At 37.2% G+C, this 19,022-nt stretch overlaps 1 protein-coding gene across 5 annotated transcripts in view; it reads right to left on the bottom strand.

Moving 5' to 3' along the window:
- The window catches only part of LOC128997695 (cerebellar degeneration-related protein 2-like), a 141,229-nt gene that overhangs the window by 50,108 nt on the left and 72,099 nt on the right, over nt 1-19,022 (bottom strand). Inside the window, exons 1-2 of one of the 5 annotated variants that reach the window (XM_054423539.1) lie at nt 6,627-6,747; nt 649-939 (exon numbers count right to left, since the gene is read on the bottom strand). The exons of 2 other annotated variants lie outside the window; for them this stretch is intronic. In XM_054423539.1, coding sequence (XP_054279514.1) covers nt 649-733 — 85 coding nt within the window. In that variant the 5' untranslated portion in view covers nt 734-939; nt 6,627-6,747. 2 more of the 5 variants (XM_054423621.1, XM_054423699.1) reach the window with 2 other exon arrangements.

Raw genomic sequence — 19,022 nt, 5'->3', positions numbered from 1 at the left:
CGATGCACAAAAGCTAAAAAAACAAGGTTTTAAAGAAACATGCTTGCCTATTAATATACAGTATAGATAGATACTGTACATATTAGTTTCCTTGAGAGCAAACTGTATGTAGTTCAGCCTTGATGTAACAATTTCCCCCCTCCCATTAGTTCACCACATTATGCTAATGCACTGCGGCAAGAATAAAATATAGTTTATTTCCTTCGCATTGATTATTTGAATTAATTAGATCCAATGATCATGATTAGATCGTACTTTTTAACAATGGTAGTTTAAATTTAGAGGAAACCCAAAATCAAAATTACAGTAACATGAGTTAATGGTTTGGTAATCATAAAATAAAGTTGCCTTCTTCCCTCACAATATTAATGTTGCTTAACAACAGTAGATTAGGTTGTAGCCTAGTAATGGACTTCGGTCTTAACCCTACTTTATGTGATGATATGTAGGAGGATATCGATGTGTTAGGAAAATTCAAACCATTATATTGGTTAGGGCCTACAATTTACAATATAATTTCCAATTGTATATAAAGTAAAAAAGAGTAATTTAAAATACACATGTACATTAATAGTACTGACTAACAATCCTAGGGTTTATTCAATTGTAATAGTCAGTCACAATTATTATTGGTTAATTCTAACATACCTTTAAATAGATAATTGGCCTCCTCCAGATCACTGACGTACTGCATTGCTGCCTCGACGTCAATGTGGTTATGATGCAGTCCCATCGTATCACTATATAACTGTCACTGTCACTAGATCACTACACGCCCACCACTAGTCACTAGTGATGCACCACGCTTTCATACTCCAACAGCACCGCGGCGCGCCTCAGTGGCTTTACAGATCAGCTGGCCAATCAGCTGATAATGGCCATATGTTTACGCATTGTTGAGAAGAGTGGTTAACAAGCTTGGTACACGTTCCTCTAACACTAAAAAGCACAAATATATACATCATTATGGTTACCTCCTATCTGTGTTTATATGGAATTTATATAGAAAACCTGCGTATGCCCGAATTAGTAAATATGTTTTGAGTGCATAGCTAAGAGCAACAAATGAAATTTTTTTCAGCCTTTAATATTCTTAGTGGCGCACAATGTAGTCCTTATGTTGAAACTGAAATGCGTAGCTTCAGAAAGCTGCTTGACTGGTTAACCTTCAGACAAACTTCATTCAGGAAATAGTACATTTAACTCTCAGGAAGGATATAGTGTAACCTCTTATTACCCTGCAATGCTACCAATAGTCAAAAAACCGCGGAATTAATCTCCAGCCAATCATTATTCGGTGTCCCAGTCGTGCCAACTGCCAACCCTGAAAACTGAGTTTCCCCCACTTTCTCTCACGATCTACCGAAGACTAAAGTTTACGGACAATGGGGCTTAGTTACCATATGATTATCCGAGGCCTTCTCAAGATTTTATCTGGACTATTATATAATCTAAATCACAAGATACTTATATATCACCATTAGGGTGTCCAGAAAGATGCGGACAAGGGAAGTTCCGGACAAATAGGGGAAGTTCCGGGGAGTTTGAGCCGAGGGGGTAGCAAAAAGAGGGTGGCTAAGCTATGTGAAAGGCTCTTTAAATCAACTCGTTTTCCCAATCCAGATCCGCAGTTTTGCTATTGAATAATGCACATTTTATCTAAAAAAATAGGTTTTAAAGATAAACTTATTTAGCAATATTTGAGTTAAGAAGAAACTATTTACTGACAGCATTTTTCATAGTTATGCGTCTCTTAATTAATGGTTGATAACCATTGATTATGAAAATAACAGTACAGTATTGCTTATTCTACAGTAGATTAACAGCCAACGTAATCACCCAACTTCCATTAAGACGATTTAATAGAAAAAAAAACTATTAACTAAAACTATTTTTCGATTTTTTATAGAAAAAAAACTTGGTTAAATATACTAACCTCTGTACCTAATTTAATTTAGGAGTGTGGTCCGTTCTCTTTGTATAAAGAGAAAATGAGACATGTTAATCGGTTTAGTGAATAGAAGAAAAATAGTTCAATCTTGAGCTGTGCTCTAAGCTCTACTCCCGGGGTAAATCGTGTTAGTTGTTATTATAGTGAGTCGCTGAGACAATGACAGTCAAACATACAGAAACTGATATAATACCTACTCGTTACGGCATTTTTAGGAATATTGGACATAAAAGTAGCATAACTCTATGCAACGTGAAAACAATACCGTCATTTTGTTTATAAGTATAGTTTATAGTACAAATCCATCATTATGTTTTAAGTTGTAACGTATAATAACGAAAACATATTTATAATGATGTGATACTGTAGTATATTATATTTAGTATAGAAGTATTTTTGTAAATAATATTTAAATATTTGATATAGGCTACATTGAAATTATTAGAAATATATTAAAAACTATCATGTTTCGGTAGTTTTTTTTTCTCCTGTCTTTCACATGTTTAAGTCTTATGATTCGAAATGTAGATTTTACTTTATAGTCGTTATTTTAGCTCTGCGAACTGAAACAGGAGAGCGATTCGTTTTAGAGAGTTGTTCGGGTAGCTTAGTTTGACTTCGCTCCTCTCCCCCGGCTCACACCACATGTGTGCGGAACTTTACTTGTCCGCATCTTTCCTGAACTTCACTTGGACCCTCTGTATTTATTTTTAATTTTTCGAGTAATCTATAACTTATTAGACCATGCTTAGTTGGGTACATTTTGTTTAGATAAGAATCAGATAGCCTTACTAGATAAGGCCTAACTAAGGGCAATAAATCTGCAGTTATGGGATATCCACGTGGACTCCCGATAAAAGTATTTTTAAATAAAATTCAAACTGAGGTACACATCAGATTTTAGAATCTAGGTAAAACATTGTATCACCAAAAACAGAGGTAAACTACACTAAACTATTTTTAAAAATCGATTGATTAATAATGTGATACGATACATCGCAAAAATTCATCGACAAAGAGGATCGATTAGTCGCTCAAATTAAATCAACAACAACAACACGTAGCAACACAGACACAAAACATCTATTAATTGAATTACATTAGTCCATTCAGAGTGGAATAAAAGAAATTCCAGTGTGGTTGCCGTTGGCGTTTTGCCGTTGCATAGCGAAGGCCAAGGAGAATTGCTCCATTATGTCATTGTGAGAGCAGTAAAATTGTACAAGTGACCAATGGCGAGAGCGCGCCACAGCGGTGACTCACGCCAGCTGTTGAGATGCGCGCCTTTATTTGAATCTGGTGTCTGGTGTCATGGTGTCAATGTTCGCCTGCCTAGCCAATAGCCATGTGCTATCGCTAACTTGACCTCTGATAACCGAGTACCAGATAACGGTCATCTGTTTGAATTTGAAACTCTAGCCTACTCTGTGACCATGCAAACCACCAACGAAAATCCTAATATTGTGTAGGCATACTACAAATAATTTTATAAGTTACTATAATATGACAATACGATGATTACTGATTCATTACGATCATATACAATATGATGATTACTTGAGTTAGATATAGGTGTTCCAAATTTTCTGATATTTGAACCAAAGTTTCGTTCCAAACCCATTACAAATGATCATATAAAATAAAATAAAAACTATTGTCCAAGCGAGAAAATTATACAACCAAGACGATTGAGTTGTAGTAAGATTAAACACTTTTTAATCGCTCTGGTATACAAACGTTTATTTAGATTTCATGGGTAGGATAGCAGAACGACAAAGGCAGCCTCTATAGCTACGTATTTATGGCTACATACAGATTGGCCAATGGTTTAAGGGTTGTTTCTAACATACAGATTGACCAAAGGTCCTAATGAGCAGGGGCAAAAAATGGGGGCGGAGCTTACAGCAGCGATGTCCCGTAGGGGAGGAGCTAGTCTATTCAAGTCAAGTGTTTGTTAACTTTTTCTAATCTTACCAGTCACAGAGGTGGCCAAACTCAAGAGACGAATTTTACTTTTTAAAACACTAAGTTTTATGTAAACTGTTAATCAGAATTCATTGTCCTAGTTCTGGATATTGCTTTATATTAATTAAATTGTTTTGTTACCCTACAATATCCATTTTGGGGTTGGTAGATAACTACATGTTTCGTGGCGACTGCCACATCCGCGTGCACGCGTTTGGTCGGGCCGCGTAGTTATCTACCAACACTAAAAATGATATTGTAACTAAATTGATATTGTTTACATCAATTTAATTAAACTGTTTTAAGGTTTTTACATTCAACTGTAGCTTAAACAAAACAGTGCGATATTCTAATACAAATAATAGGCTATAAAATCTAACTAATTGCTTATAAACTCACTATCAATTTGTTTGACCTAGTTATAGCAATAAGGATAATGTTACCATTTAAAAGTCCTGAAGTGTTCTTTCAAAATTCAAAGCATAAGCATTCTCGTTTTTATGTGTATACACCACATTGTTTGAAAATTACCTTGAATATCTGTCTTAGTATTTCGCACACGATGTTCATTTTTAAGTTCACAAAACCAATCTAGCAATATTCATTATAGGAGTAGTATTTTAACAAAAGTTAAAAAAAAGGAAAAATATATTCCATTGGAAGTGAAATAACCCGAATAAAATGTTCTACCACAGAGTATAAAAATCTACTCACTTATTCAACATTTACGTAAACCAAAAATTAAAATTCTAAACTTCAAATAATTCTCAACATTTTACCTTAAAATCCTGAAATAAATAATAATTTGTTATTGATATTCAGTCAGCTACATTTTCAGTTGCCGCTAAAAGAAAACAATAACTCCTAATTGGAGGTATTATTCCGTTTGGATGATATCCCGTGAGCGTATAACCTCGTCATATTAACTTCAAAAACTGCATAGTTTGTGCTGAATTCTGTTGTCAATCATCTGAACTTTTTCAAGTTTACAATGAAATTTTGTTTACATCAAAACATATGTCCATAGTACAATTTTGTTTACATCCATACGGAAATTGGGTTATCTGTAAGTCGGTGATGTTTAAGTTAAATCAAGAAAATGTTGTATTATTTTTTATAAAATGTAAAGAAGAAAATGGTTTACGTTAGATTTTGTGTTTTCATGGTATGTGTCATTAGTATTATTAATCTTTCTAAGTTGCCTTGAAGAGATCGCGCACGCAATGGAAATAATAGAGATACGATGAGACATCATGTTTTCACCCTTAAAAACTACAATATATCCATATCGTAGTACTAATATTGTGAAATTTTGTGAGTTTGTTCGTTTGTTTGATATCCAATCACGCATTAACTACTGGTCGGATCGGGTTGAAATTTGGTATGAAGATAGCTTACATTCCCGATTAACATATCTAGACATATTCTTATCCCAAAAATCATTTCGGGCTCTGCCCCAATGGCTCCATAGTTTCCCATGTTAACCTTATGAGTATTCATATTAAAAATGAATTAAAAAATGTTGTCAGCTTTTTCAACTACACAAGTTGGTTCTACGATATTCAATAGCATTAAAGAGACCACCTCTGTATCTGGTAAGATTAGAAAACGTTAACAAACAGTTTACTTGAGTAGACTAGCTCCTCCCCCACGGGACATCGCTGCTGTAAGCTCCTCCCCCATTTTTTGCCCCTGCTCATTAGGACCTTTGGTCAATCTGTATGTTAGAAAAGACCCTCGAACCATTGGCCAATCTGTACGCGCGCGTATTTATAGACCCCTCCACCTGTTCTAGACCTTTTCTTTCAAAAGCTCTTTCAAACCAGAGGTGAAATCAAGCCGTAGCTTGCACCTGTCTTTGTCTGTACGGAAATAATCTGTGCATAACCTTATATATATGGTATAAGATATAATACAAATATATACAATTATATATATTCTTCTTATTTAAAAAAAGGCAAATTCAAAACTCTTTCCTTTAATGTCGGTCGATAATGCTAGACCTTGTATTGATTATACGGAAAGAAAGTTTTGTTATTGAATGCCAAATTAACAGTCTTTGAATGAACGTGGATATCTGATCGCTAATTCTGTTTATTAGAAGGCGACCAATAGCTTCCGGCCTTCACAATAATCTAGCCTGAGCAATCATAGGCATATCAACAATGGGATCTTGTAATCAAACAGAGATATTGTACCGTGTTGTACAGCTAGTACGAAACATACTTCAGTTTATTAGAAAATTGTTACTTAGTTTAAGATTAGGGTACGGGAAGATAGATATAACAAGTATTCGATTTTTTTACTTAATTAATACATCGATATCGCTAATCGAGGCGTATTATTTTTCTTTCTGGTAATGGAAATGTGTAAAATATTAACAAGTATGAACCGATCATCTTTGATAAATGTAGATAATGTTTCAACTAATTTAATTTACAACTGTATAAACATGTTATTATGTCACTTATGGTCTATGTATAAGTTTCTGTAATGGTTCTGTATTTTTTTTCATAGTAGAGAGTTATTATTTATGCTTAAAACATCGATAGATATTATTTATCTATATTCTTTCATGAAGTCAGCTTTACTACTTACTGAACTTTTAGCACTCCATACAAAATGTGCCCTAATAAAAGAAAATTGTGGTAAAATATATACTGTTTACGATTAAATCACCAATTCACACACTAAACAAAAGTCACTTTACCGAGGGCGACACGGACACGACACTTGACTCGACTGAAATCTTATCCGAGCGAAGGGCAGGAAATAGTGGGCTCAAGAGGCGAGCAAGAAGCAAGGTCCTTCCGAAAAAAAAGGGCTGTAGCAGCGCGGCCCTGCGGACACTGTGCGAACTACACTACACACCGCGCGGCCACGCAATTGTTCGAGTGTGGACACTGGCCAATCAGCTGATAGGAGCGAGCCAACAGCTGAGAATGCGCTTGAGCAACAAACATAACCTCAAACAACAGCCTTAAATTATCTTTATCGTGGACAGATAATCGTTCAATCCAATCGAACTAACACCTGACTGTCTGAACATTCGTCAATCAACCGATAAGGAAAGTGGAGCTAGAATGCAGTGGTGCAACAAACTGCAAACTAACTACACTACGACACGCGCCTATTGTCAGTAGTCAGTAGTAGACTCCAGTCCATTGGATCTTGGATCTACACACTAAACAGACACACTGAACACTTGCCAAACTGTGACTATTGCCTCGCCAAGCCGCTCGATTGGTTGGCGTGGTGAAGCGTTTGTTCTACATTCTCCCCTTGTTTGGAAGGCGGAATTTCCGGCGATGTTACGCCTCTAGGCTGTTAATTACTGTTTCGTGTTGTCAGACCTAGCTGGTCATTGCGTTGCCTACTTTTGGGGACATTAGTGCATCTAGGTTTGTAATAGAAAACATTCTGTTTCAGTAAAACTGGATTGTAAGTCCGGGTTTAAATTTTACAAAAACATCAACCAGATACGCCAATTCGCGCTCTTGTCCAATCAAACTATACATGTCCTATTAAATTGTATTATGTAGGTTTATTAGGTAGGGCAGTAAAGGTTGATCTGAAGTCATTTCCGTCCTACGTCAGGTGAAGTGTGTCAGTAAGCACTGAATATACATACGCCTCGACACTCCCTGTCTAACAAATAAAAGCATTCTATATGGAAAAGTGTATTGTACAGAGAAGTAATCCTAATTTGTATGCATTATGTTATAGACTATTATCTTTATTTTTTTGATACCGCATTTAATAGGATATATATAAAATATTACTTTGCTTCTCCATGGTATCATATACCATGTTACAGTATATGTAAAGGGTGTGTTGTCTTGTCTGTTACCAGCAATGTTATTTGTCTACCTTAGTAAGATTGTGATGCAATTTGTCAAACTATCATGATTATTACATTGTCACTCAAGTAGCCTACTCTTATAAATAGTACATGCTTACTCTCTGCTACACCTCATGCTGCTATACCTTATGTGTTTGATACTCATAGAATGTCTTTCCGTCATAGGTATAATGTGTTTGCCTATTTAGTATAAAGGCATTAATATAATAACGAACGATATGGGATTTTAGTCACGGTTTCATAAGTCCATTCTTAATGTGATTTTCCTTGTATAATGAATCCTGTAACTTTTGGCGAATTTCCCTATAGGGAAATAACATAGTATCTATTAACATACCGTAGGTGGTAGGTAACACGATAAGACCTAACCCAGGACCGATTTACTTTTCCATTTTGATTTCCCAACAGGTTAAAAACACTATTAATTCAAATTTTTAGATAGTGTATGTATATATACCGTAAACACGATGACGACGAGCAATTTTGGTCCGATTTTCATGAAATTAGGGTTGAAGGTGTAGGTCGGGATAAACTTTAATGAGTTCACGAACCAATATGATGAGACCATGGGAAAGGATTTTATGGGGTAAAAATTGCTTTTTTAAATTGCTTGTTTTTGACCCTCGAAACATAAAATTTCCTAACTTCTCTCTAAACTATTTTAAAGAGCTTACAAAAACCACATCATTTAGTTTCTTTAAGTGTTTTGTACGGTTCATGATTATGGAGAAAATTAAAAAAAAACTGTAAATTTAAAATTCCCATGTTCTTTTATGGAAATTAAGTAAATTGTTGTAGATTACTTGTTTATGGATAACTTATGTTTGATTAAATTTTGTAAATTTATTTATTTCACCTTATAAACTATTAAGATTTAGTTAAAAAAAACACACCGTCCCCATTTGATGCAAACCTAAGTAGGTACTTGTGAAATGTAAAGTCATTTAATGGGAAATCAATATGTCTTGCTAATGTAAATATTTGTGTATGAATCCAATAAGATTAATCTGCGGGTGCCGCGGCGGGGTTATCTGTTGATACGATAATATGCATCAGCTAAGAGCGGACTTGTAGTTGTATGGTTTATAAGGAGCCTAGCACAGCTATCAGGGTTCACACGTATTTAATGATGGTAGATGCCGACAGGAAGTAGATTGAACGGCAATTTGAATGGAGATTCCTCTTTGCATTCCAAACCTCCCCAACTCCACCCCCAGCCCCAGGACTCAGCTACGGGATATGGCGTAGGTTCTCGTCCGTACTTCAAACTTCACCACTCTCGTCTAAGCAATGCAGTAGTACCTCATCTACCCCCAGCCCCAGGACTCAGCTACGGGATATGGCGTAGGTTCTCGTCCGTACTTCAAACTTCACCACTCTCGTCTAAGCAATGCAGTAGTACCTCATCTACCCCCAGCCACAGGACTCAGCTACGGGATATGGCGTAGGTTCTCGTCCGTACTTCAAACTGCACCGCTCTCACCTACCCAACGCAGTAGTACCTCATCTAACCCCAGCCCCAGGACCCAGCTACGGGATATGGCGTAGGTTCTCGTCCGTACTTCAAACTTCACCACTCTCGTCTAACCAATGCAGTAGTACCTCATCTACCCCCAGCCCCAGGACTCAGCTACGGGATATGGCGTAGGTTCTCGTCCGTACTTCAAACTTCACCACTCTCGTCTAACCAATGCAGTAGTACCTCATCTACCCCCAGCCACAGGACTCAGCTACGGGATATGGCGTAGGTTCTCGTCCGTACTTCAAACTGCACCGCTCTCACCTACCCAATGCAGTAGTACCTCATCTACCCCCAGCCCCAGGACTCAGCTACGGGATATGGCGTAGGTTCTCGTCCGTACTTCAAACTTCACCACTCTCGTCTAACCAATGCAGTAGTACCTCATCTACCCCCAGCCCCAGGACCCAGCTACGGGATATGGCGTAGGTTCTCGTCCGTACTTCAAACTTCACCACTCTCGTCTAACCAATGCAGTAGTACCTCATCTACCCCCAGCCCCAGGACTCAGCTACGGGATATGGCGTAGGTTCTCGTCCGTACTTCAAACTTCACCACTCTCGTCTAACCAATGCAGTAGTACCTCATCTACCCCCAGCCCCAGGACTCAGCTACGGGATATGGCGTAGGTTCTCGTCCGTACTTCAAACTGCACCGCTCTCACCTACCCAATGCAGTAGTACCTCATCTACCCCCAGCCCCAGGACTCAGCTACGGGATATGGCGTAGGTTCTCGTCCGTACTTCAAACTTCACCACTCTCGTCTAACCAATGCAGTAGTACCTCATCTACCCCCAGCCCCAGGACCCAGCTACGGGATATGGCGTAGGTTCTCGTCCGTACTTCAAACTTCACCACTCTCGTCTAACCAATGCAGTAGTACCTCATCTACCCCCAGCCCCAGGACTCAGCTACGGGATATGGCGTAGGTTCTCGTCCGTACTTCAAACTTCACCACTCTCGTCTAACCAATGCAGTAGTACCTCATCTACCCCCAGCCCCAGGACTCAGCTACGGGATATGGCGTAGGTTCTCGTCCGTACTTCAAACTTCACCACTCTCGTCTAACCAATGCAGTAGTACCTCATCTACCCCCAGCCCCAGGACTCAGCTACGGGATATGGCGTAGGTCCTCGTCCGTACTTCAAACTTCACCACTCTCGTCTAACCAATGCAGTAGTACCTCATCTACCCCCAGCCCCAGGACTCAGCTACGGGATATGGCGTAGGTTCTCGTCCGTACTTCAAACTTCACCACTCTCGTCTAACCAATGCAGTAGTACCTCATCTAACCCCAGCCCCAGGACTCAGCTACGGGATATGGCGTAGGTTCTCGTCCGTACTTCAAACTTCACCACTCTCGTTTAACCAATGCAGTAGTACCTCATCTACCCCCAGCCCCAGGACTCAGCTACGGGATATGGCGTAGGTTCTCGTCCGTACTTCAAACTTCACCACTCTCGTCTAACCAATGCAGTAGTACCTCATCTACCCCCAGCCCCAGGACTCAGCTACGGGATATGGCGTAGGTTCTCGTCCGTACTTCAAACTTCACCACTCTCGTCTAACCAATGCAGTAGTACCTCATCTACCCCCAGCCCCAGGACCCAGCTACGGGATATGGCGTAGGTTCTCGTCCGTACTTCAAACTTCACCACTCTCACCTACCTCATCTAGAGAAACTATAGCCACAATATCCAAAACGTTTAAATAATTTAAATGTCATTTGTATATTTTACTCTTGAAGAGTACGATTTTATTAAACTTTCAACTATCAAGTTTTACAATTTGATGTAATGTCTATTAAAGACAGCGAGATTTGCCAGGTAATTTCAGATTCTCGAATCACGAACCCCGAAAACTTGGAAGATTCCACCGACATTCCACATTATATTCCAGTTTCTCTGTTAAAGGATTTCCGCTATAACCCAATCATCTAATGTATCCGCATCCTCTCTTATTTTAGAGGTCCGCTCAATAACAACGAAGGTGCAAGTGTTGAGAAAGTAACACTTCTCCAAAATTGAGATATGTTTCATAAACTTCAGCCGTGTGAGTTTACGAGTAATGTAACATTCTTTTAAAATAGAAATTGGGTTTAAACCCGTTGGTACGCCTGGTTGGCGTCTATAGCAATCGACTTTCTGTATTATCCAGTTGTGCATAATATCATAACACCAAGGGATAACAAAACTTCGTGTTAAGCCCTAAATTCAGGGTAAAAGACGGTATCCACGTCTTTTTATGGGTTTAATCAATTGAATGAGTTTTTACAGGGATATGTTTCAATTTCTAAAACATTACTCACATGTTTGTTTTTCATTGGGAAATAATTATCAAAACTATTAATTATATAGAAGTAGGTAGGTAGTAAGTTGTTGAAACATGGCTGGCTCATTAAGGATAGGCGAAAAATACACATAGGTATAACATAACACTAAAGGAACGCATTAAAGTAAAATCAGGTTATTAAATAATCTAATATATAAAATTCTCGTGTCACAGTGTTTGTCTGCAAACTCCTCCGGAACGACTTCACCGATCGTTATGAAATTTGGTGTGTAAATTCTGTAGGTATGCGAATCGGACGTAAACTATTTCCCGTTTCGAAATTCTTAAAAGGGCTCCGCCCCAGTGGCTCTGGAGTTTCCCATGTTAACCTTTTGAGAAATGGAATTAATGAATCTTAACAGCTGTTTCAATTAAACAAGTTGGTTCTGTTCTATGATGTTCAATAGCATTAAAGTTACAAGGATTACCAACAGGGTGCAGCACTATTATTTCTTTTACATTTACATTTATGACAACAGCTAATTTGCAACCAAAAGGTGAGTGAGCGTAGCGAACGAACTTCAACCTGGAGGCGAGTTGAGCGTAGCGAACGAGCTAACCTGAAGGCAAGTGAGCGCAGCGAACGAGCTCCATCTTAAAGGTGAGTGAGCGTAGCGAACGAGCTGCAACCCAAAGGTGAGGTGAGTGGAGCGAACGAACTTCAACCAGGACGTGATTGAGCGATGCGAACGAGATCATCTTGAAAATTAAACGTAACGGTACTTTCTTTCATCGGTCTGTCTTAGGGGAAACCTATAACTTAGGCGATACGAAGTTCGCCGGGTCAGCTAGTTTATAAATAAAAATGACACGTTTATAAACGCACTAAAAAGTTGAAAATAATTTATAAATATGTGGAGAGAATAAATATTTGTAAGATTTTAATGAAAAACGTGGGGCGCATGCAATAGCTAATTTACAATTATCTTCACCTATTTAACTATTATCTACACACACATACGAGATATAAGCTCAAATGTGATTATGTACTTAGGTGGATGTACATATCGACTAGCTATGTTTCAAGATTCAAGTCTCTAGCTCATCAGGAAGTTCGTTTAAAATCGATATCAAAATTTGTACCGGACAAGAAGGCGAGCTAATAAAAAGTTTTAATTAGATTGGTCTACAAAATACTGTAGGATTGTTTATCATTTGAACAGCAATCACAAACCTGAATCACGATGGACTCACTAGACCAATCGTAACCTAGCTAGACTATAATTTTACCGCAATGTTATGTATTTTACATTACAATTTCACTACATTAAAAGTTCAGGTTGGTTACCAAGGCTTATCAACATCGAGCTATTCTCTGATTGAATGAGTGTTCAGTATTAAATCGAGAGCGGTTGTAGTGATATTCAGGTACAGTATTACAAACGTATGTTCAACTTGTTGGGCTAACAATTCAAACAATATTGTCTAGATTGTACCACGCATCAAATTCTGTTACACACGTTGTAAAGCATACGTGTAACTCCATTAATAATTTAAGATAAACTCAACTCAAAATACAACACCTGACACCACCTAAATGCTGTACAATCTGGTAATTTTCTCAAAACCGATAATCTCGTAATAACAGCCTATCCAGTTTCTTATATCGACCCTGTGATTTTGACACGGCCTCAGTTATTGGAGTTGGGCGATGAAAAATTGAACAACTTGGGAAAATAACATCTTTCGTTGCGCTCGCGCATGGCCCAATTTGGTAGTAAACGTAACAACCGACCTCCCCAAAGATAACGGGGAATACTTCTGTAGCACTGTTACACAACTGCAACTCAAGTCAAGTGTTCCAGAGAAAGTGTGGGCTTCGACCCCGCGGACGTCAAAGGAACACTTCCGTGTCGGGATGGCAAACTGAGACTACCAAGCACTACTAACTACTTTTATCATTGTAAACTGTTATTTATCTCTTCTAATCAGAGGTAGTAAGATGTAATGAAGTCTTCAAACCCAACGTTCATTGACTAGCAGTGACATAAAATAACAACCTTACTCTGATGAAAGAGAGTTTCACGAGGTATTTTATTGAATTCTTCCGTGGCTAATAATTACAAGATATGTTCAAAGCTATACTCAGTCGTGCTGTTTGTACAGCAGTCATTCTCCACAATGAGATTAATGAGTCGGGCAAAGTAGCAATTTTACGAACGATCGGTTGGCAATAAATTACGTTGATTATCAATGTAAACCACCCGCACAGTACAAGAGCAGTAATTGATACGGAGTTGGCTGATTGAATGAATTATGTTGGGAGAAAGGTTTGTTGGTGCTTTCTCCCCGAGGTACCAACCCCGAGGGTTCTCCAGGGCGTGGCGCCGTGCGAACCGCCGCCCCCGTCGCAGCAGACCTGGTACTGCACTTTCTCTGTCCCCACAGCGGGGTTATCTAATATGGGGAACTGGAAACAAGCTTCCAGCCAAATAACTACCGACCGTGATTTGTGAGACTGCGATAATGCGATACGTTTGTTCCGAGACGATGGAATTATTACAGCTGCAGATACGAGACAACAATTATAACACAACGGCACAGGTCTGACACGGGTGTATTGCGCTGGTGGCTATAGAAGGAACATTTTGAAATAATTTTTTGTACAAACGCAAAATGTTTTAGGAAAACTAGTGATTGTAGAGGTTTGTAAATAAGGAAAATTTTAATTCGTTAAAAATATATTACTACCAATATTTGAAACCTAAAAATTTGACTTCGGGAGAAAAAAAAACATTTCTTTTTAACAGTGTTTGTGGTTGTCATGTTTTACGGACACTAAACATTTCAAAGGGCTGGAAAATCAGGACAGACGTACAAAATGCGTTAAAAATGTATTACAGTAGCAAGAAATATTTGAACTGGACTTCGGGTTGTGTTAACATAAAACTTGTCAACAGAAGGTAATTAATTGTGAATGTTTTTTTTTTAACTGCATTCATTATCAAGAGTAGACTAGAGTATTTTGCAACTTTTATTAACTGCATCAGTTGATTAAAACAGTTGCATTGTTGATTAAACATCAGTTTCAGACTTCAGGGATCCTAATCGATCGCGATGCAAAATTATCTTTTGTACTATGAATGACACAAATACATTAGTATTCCTAATCCATGTACATTAAGAAAACTTGGGTCTTACTGCAGTTGATATAACAATTGATATAAATGTAAGTAAAAGTTTTCAATAAATGTCAAATAAGGGGAGAAAATGTTCAGTAAGTTGCCTTGTTTGACACATAGAAGCATCAGTCCATCCAAAGTGTTTACAATAAATCATTTTAATCATTAATTCAAGTCTACTTATCAGTGACAACATATACAAAATACCGCACTGGCAGAGTACCTCATCAGGGATTTTGTTTATATTTAAATAGGTATATCTCAAGTCTGTAATTAACAATTTTAATTTTAAAACGTGTTTATTTCTCAGCAGATAACATAAGTAAGCAAGTTGGTGTTCAAGGTGACTGACCTTCACACAATGCAGGTCATTTACACACACAATGGGACATCACTTTACATTGTATGTGCTTTAACAGTAACTCACACTTACCTAAACTTAACACCCAAAATACAAGTACATTAATATGGTGCTTTAGACGTAACTCACGCTTAACTAAACTTATCACCAAAAATACCAGTACAGTAGCATAATATGTTTTAACTCTGTTTCTATTAAATATTTTTTTGAAAAAAAAAATATCAAATACAAATATCTACAATATTGTTTTGTGTCATTATGTATATAGAGTAATTACAACTGTATAGCACAAATTTTAATTTGTATAAAAAAACTCGATTGACTTTTTTTATAAAAGGCGAGTGTGTGTGCTAATTTATTTATATCTAAATGTAACAGGACTACTACTAATTATTAAAACTCCATTCAACAGATGGTAGTATTGGTTCATGTTGAACAAGATGATTTTTTTAGTTTCATTTATTAGAATGAATATAAATAATAACACGGGGACCCGTGCGCCAATTGTACATTTTAATATGGTTCAAAACTCGTTTCCGATACATACCAAATACTGAAACACTCTTTTACCATTGGAATAATATGCTTGTCTAAGACGTTAAGTGAATAAAACTACAAATTTGCCAATTCCGAATAAATTAAATTTGTTTATTGTATATTTAATATTTAAATCATAGAGATTGATTTTAGAAGCTCGGCTAGTTTTGTAAAGCCCATTTTCGTATTTTGTTCACTATATGGTTAAACCAACGGTGGAACATGCAACTGAAGGATCAGCTGTTATAAATTACAATTCACATTTACAACACTTGTAAGAAAGCTAATCAGCATCCCTGTATATCTGAAACTAAACTCTAGAAATAAATTAAACGCTAGGGGAGGGGCGAAGCCCTATATGAATACTACATGTCAATCTATTTACTCCCTTAATATTAGTTACTGTGATATTTTATGTGAAAATGATGCTATGCCTTATAAAAATCCTTTTAATTTGACATGGTTAAGTTGACATGATCAACAGAAATCAGTTGTCTACATTTACATCAGCTATCAATTCGTTTGCGTTCATTTAATATTAAAACAGTATACACATTTTAAACGAGAATGTAATGTCCAATCCTATAAATTTTTAAGGTATAATTTAGCCTTAGTCTCATGGTAATTATTAGTATTGTTTGTAATGTTATTGCCATGTCAGCGCCCGCCACGCCGCGCTGCTACACACTCACACTACTGTCTGCGCGTTGCCTCACTGGTGCTGCAGGCGCGGCCAGACCACATTCCCTCCTGGCAGGTTACATTCCTTATTAGCGTGTTATATGCGACTACATTCCTCGTGCAGCGGTCTTTTATTGCGACTGTGACTCAACAACAGCCGTGAGTTGTTGAACTACTACGAGATATACGACCTACGACTCAGTACGAGACCACAGTGTAGCCTGGATGTAAGGTGTTATTTGCATTCCGTAAACAAAGTAAGCAAACGTTTTGTTTGGTAAATTTATCGTTTTGTCGTCAACAGGGAACAAACTGCGTGTTTATTTACTCAATTTCATGCAGAGAATCTAACTTAAAATGTTTACTGCAAGACTTAATTTTTGTCATTTAGCTAAGTGATATTAAAAATAAAGTGATAATTGACGTCAAAGATACTATGCCGCAAACTAAAGAGTGTATTTATTTCTCTATGTGAAAGTGTGCATTATTTTTATCAGTTAACTGTTGTATTACAACTAGAGATGAAAAATACTGGTATTAACTGCGGGTTGAAACCCATTTTCATTAGTAGCCTATTAATTTGTTCAGCCACACGCTACATAGGGTTTTAATTTATTATTTTTCCTTTAACATTGGAATATATATTATGTACATTTCTTTTAGTACATTAAATGTAATGGAAACAAATGTATGCAAATTATATGTACATGAGTCACTAAATTTTTATATATTTTATGGATCCAAGTTGCTACAATTTATATACCGTGGAGAGTGGACGAGCAGAACCGTATCCCTATATTGATGTATGATTAAGTGTTTATTGAATTAGCTTTTTTTTCTAAAAATATTTAACGGTAGGCCCTACTATTGGTACGCCCATATTTGAAACTAAAGACCAAGTTCCATGTATCATTTTGAATCTCGAGTAAGAAATAATGTTAATGTTCTGGAAGTACTAAATATACTTCACCACATAAATAATTATAAGTAATATTATTTATTATAGCAAAAATTATTTACCCTCGTAAATGTTTCTCATAATCAAATCATCTTTAAAAGTGAATATATTTAAATGTATTTTACAAAGACTACATTTTGGACTGATTTTAGTGATTGAGCACAAATCCATTGGCAAAAACAAATTTCAAACAATAATAATACAAAGTATTATAATACAAATATAAATAATACAAAGTATCGACCGAGATGATTGTTTGTCAACTGCAGCATCCAATCAAGGGACAACACTGTGTCGCAGCGTCGCAGACACCGACACTGGGCACACAACACTTACACACACTGACTGACAGCTAGTAACACACTGACAAACACACAACACTACTGTTTAACTATCATAGTTTACCAGAAACTAGGAAATTATCCATGAGATGCTGGATGCAGTGTCGCGGCTGCGCTCTCTAGATCGACCCGTCATCACCATAGCAACCACCGCGACACTGCACCACTGCACATCACATCACATCACATCGCATCACATCGCATCACATCGCATCATATCACATCACGACACATCACAGTGCTTGGGTTAGTTTGTGACGTTACTCATCTTGGGGTTACACGTGAATTTCAATAGTTAATGGGTTATTTTAACACATATTTACAATATAGAATAAGCGCCCTTTCTGGAAACAGTTACTACAAATATAAATATAATGAATGAATATTATTAATTCATAAAGATATTTTAATTTGAATTAGGCCTATAACTCAAACGAACTATAGTATAATTTACACATTTATTATAAACCGTGCTGTTTTTTTTTGTGATTACAAGTTGAGGTAGGCTAACTATTTGTATGTGTGGTTGTATGATCACTATTTGGCAATAGTAGCCTATATTACAAATGTGTGGTCCTACATTCTACATATCAACTTGATCAATAGTGTTAAATATAATTCAATCTACACCACACTGACTCGTGACTCTGCATTCACATTCACTTAAACTTTGTCCACACGAAACGTCACTTTTGGTGAATGAAACTACACACACGAATGGAAGTTTTCGTCGTGTTTGACACTGTCAAACCCCCGAAGACAACGAATCTACAATTTTCAGCAAGGGTCTGTAAACTTCTTGTGTGATTCGTGTCTAGGGGATCTGCTTTACCTTGGTCATTATTCTGCATGTTTAACTGCCAGTTTACGACCAATGTAATTGCAGCATTGCATCTCGGCCAAAACAAAGCCTAAGCGGTCCGCGAGCTTGGCTCCCACAGAACCGGTTGTCTGACCCGGGCTTGGCAACGTCGCAACCCGTCATACCTTCCCAAGCCTATCAGGGGTACTCTTACACAATGTTCTTCCACAGACAAATATGCTATGTGTGTAACATGTATAATCGAATTTATTTCAAATTCAGTTCGTCCTGAAGATGGATTGCTTCATCGCATTCGAAACGGCAGTCATTATTTCCGTCGATTTAACGACCATCCGATGACCAAGATTCGATTCACCTATCATTACTACTTTGACATTTCGAAGCCTACCTACCATCAACACTTTTAGTCATCATATTCCTTTCCAGTCAAAGTATTGAAAGACAAATTTAAAATTTTGCCCTTTAAAATATATTAAAATTCATTGTTGTAGCCCCGGAACTGTAATACATAAAATATTTGGTTTTACAATACCTTTATCAGTTCCAAAAACTTATCAGATAATGGTATTGT

Source organism: Macrosteles quadrilineatus, unplaced genomic scaffold (assembly GCF_028750875.1).
Source record: "Macrosteles quadrilineatus isolate MER2022 unplaced genomic scaffold, UCM_ALF_1.0 Scaffold_1__1_contigs__length_201487025, whole genome shotgun sequence".
Classification (NCBI taxonomy): domain Eukaryota; kingdom Metazoa; phylum Arthropoda; class Insecta; order Hemiptera; family Cicadellidae; genus Macrosteles; species Macrosteles quadrilineatus.
Note: the sequence above shows the minus strand (reverse complement) of the source record. Positions and strands in the feature narration are given on the sequence as shown.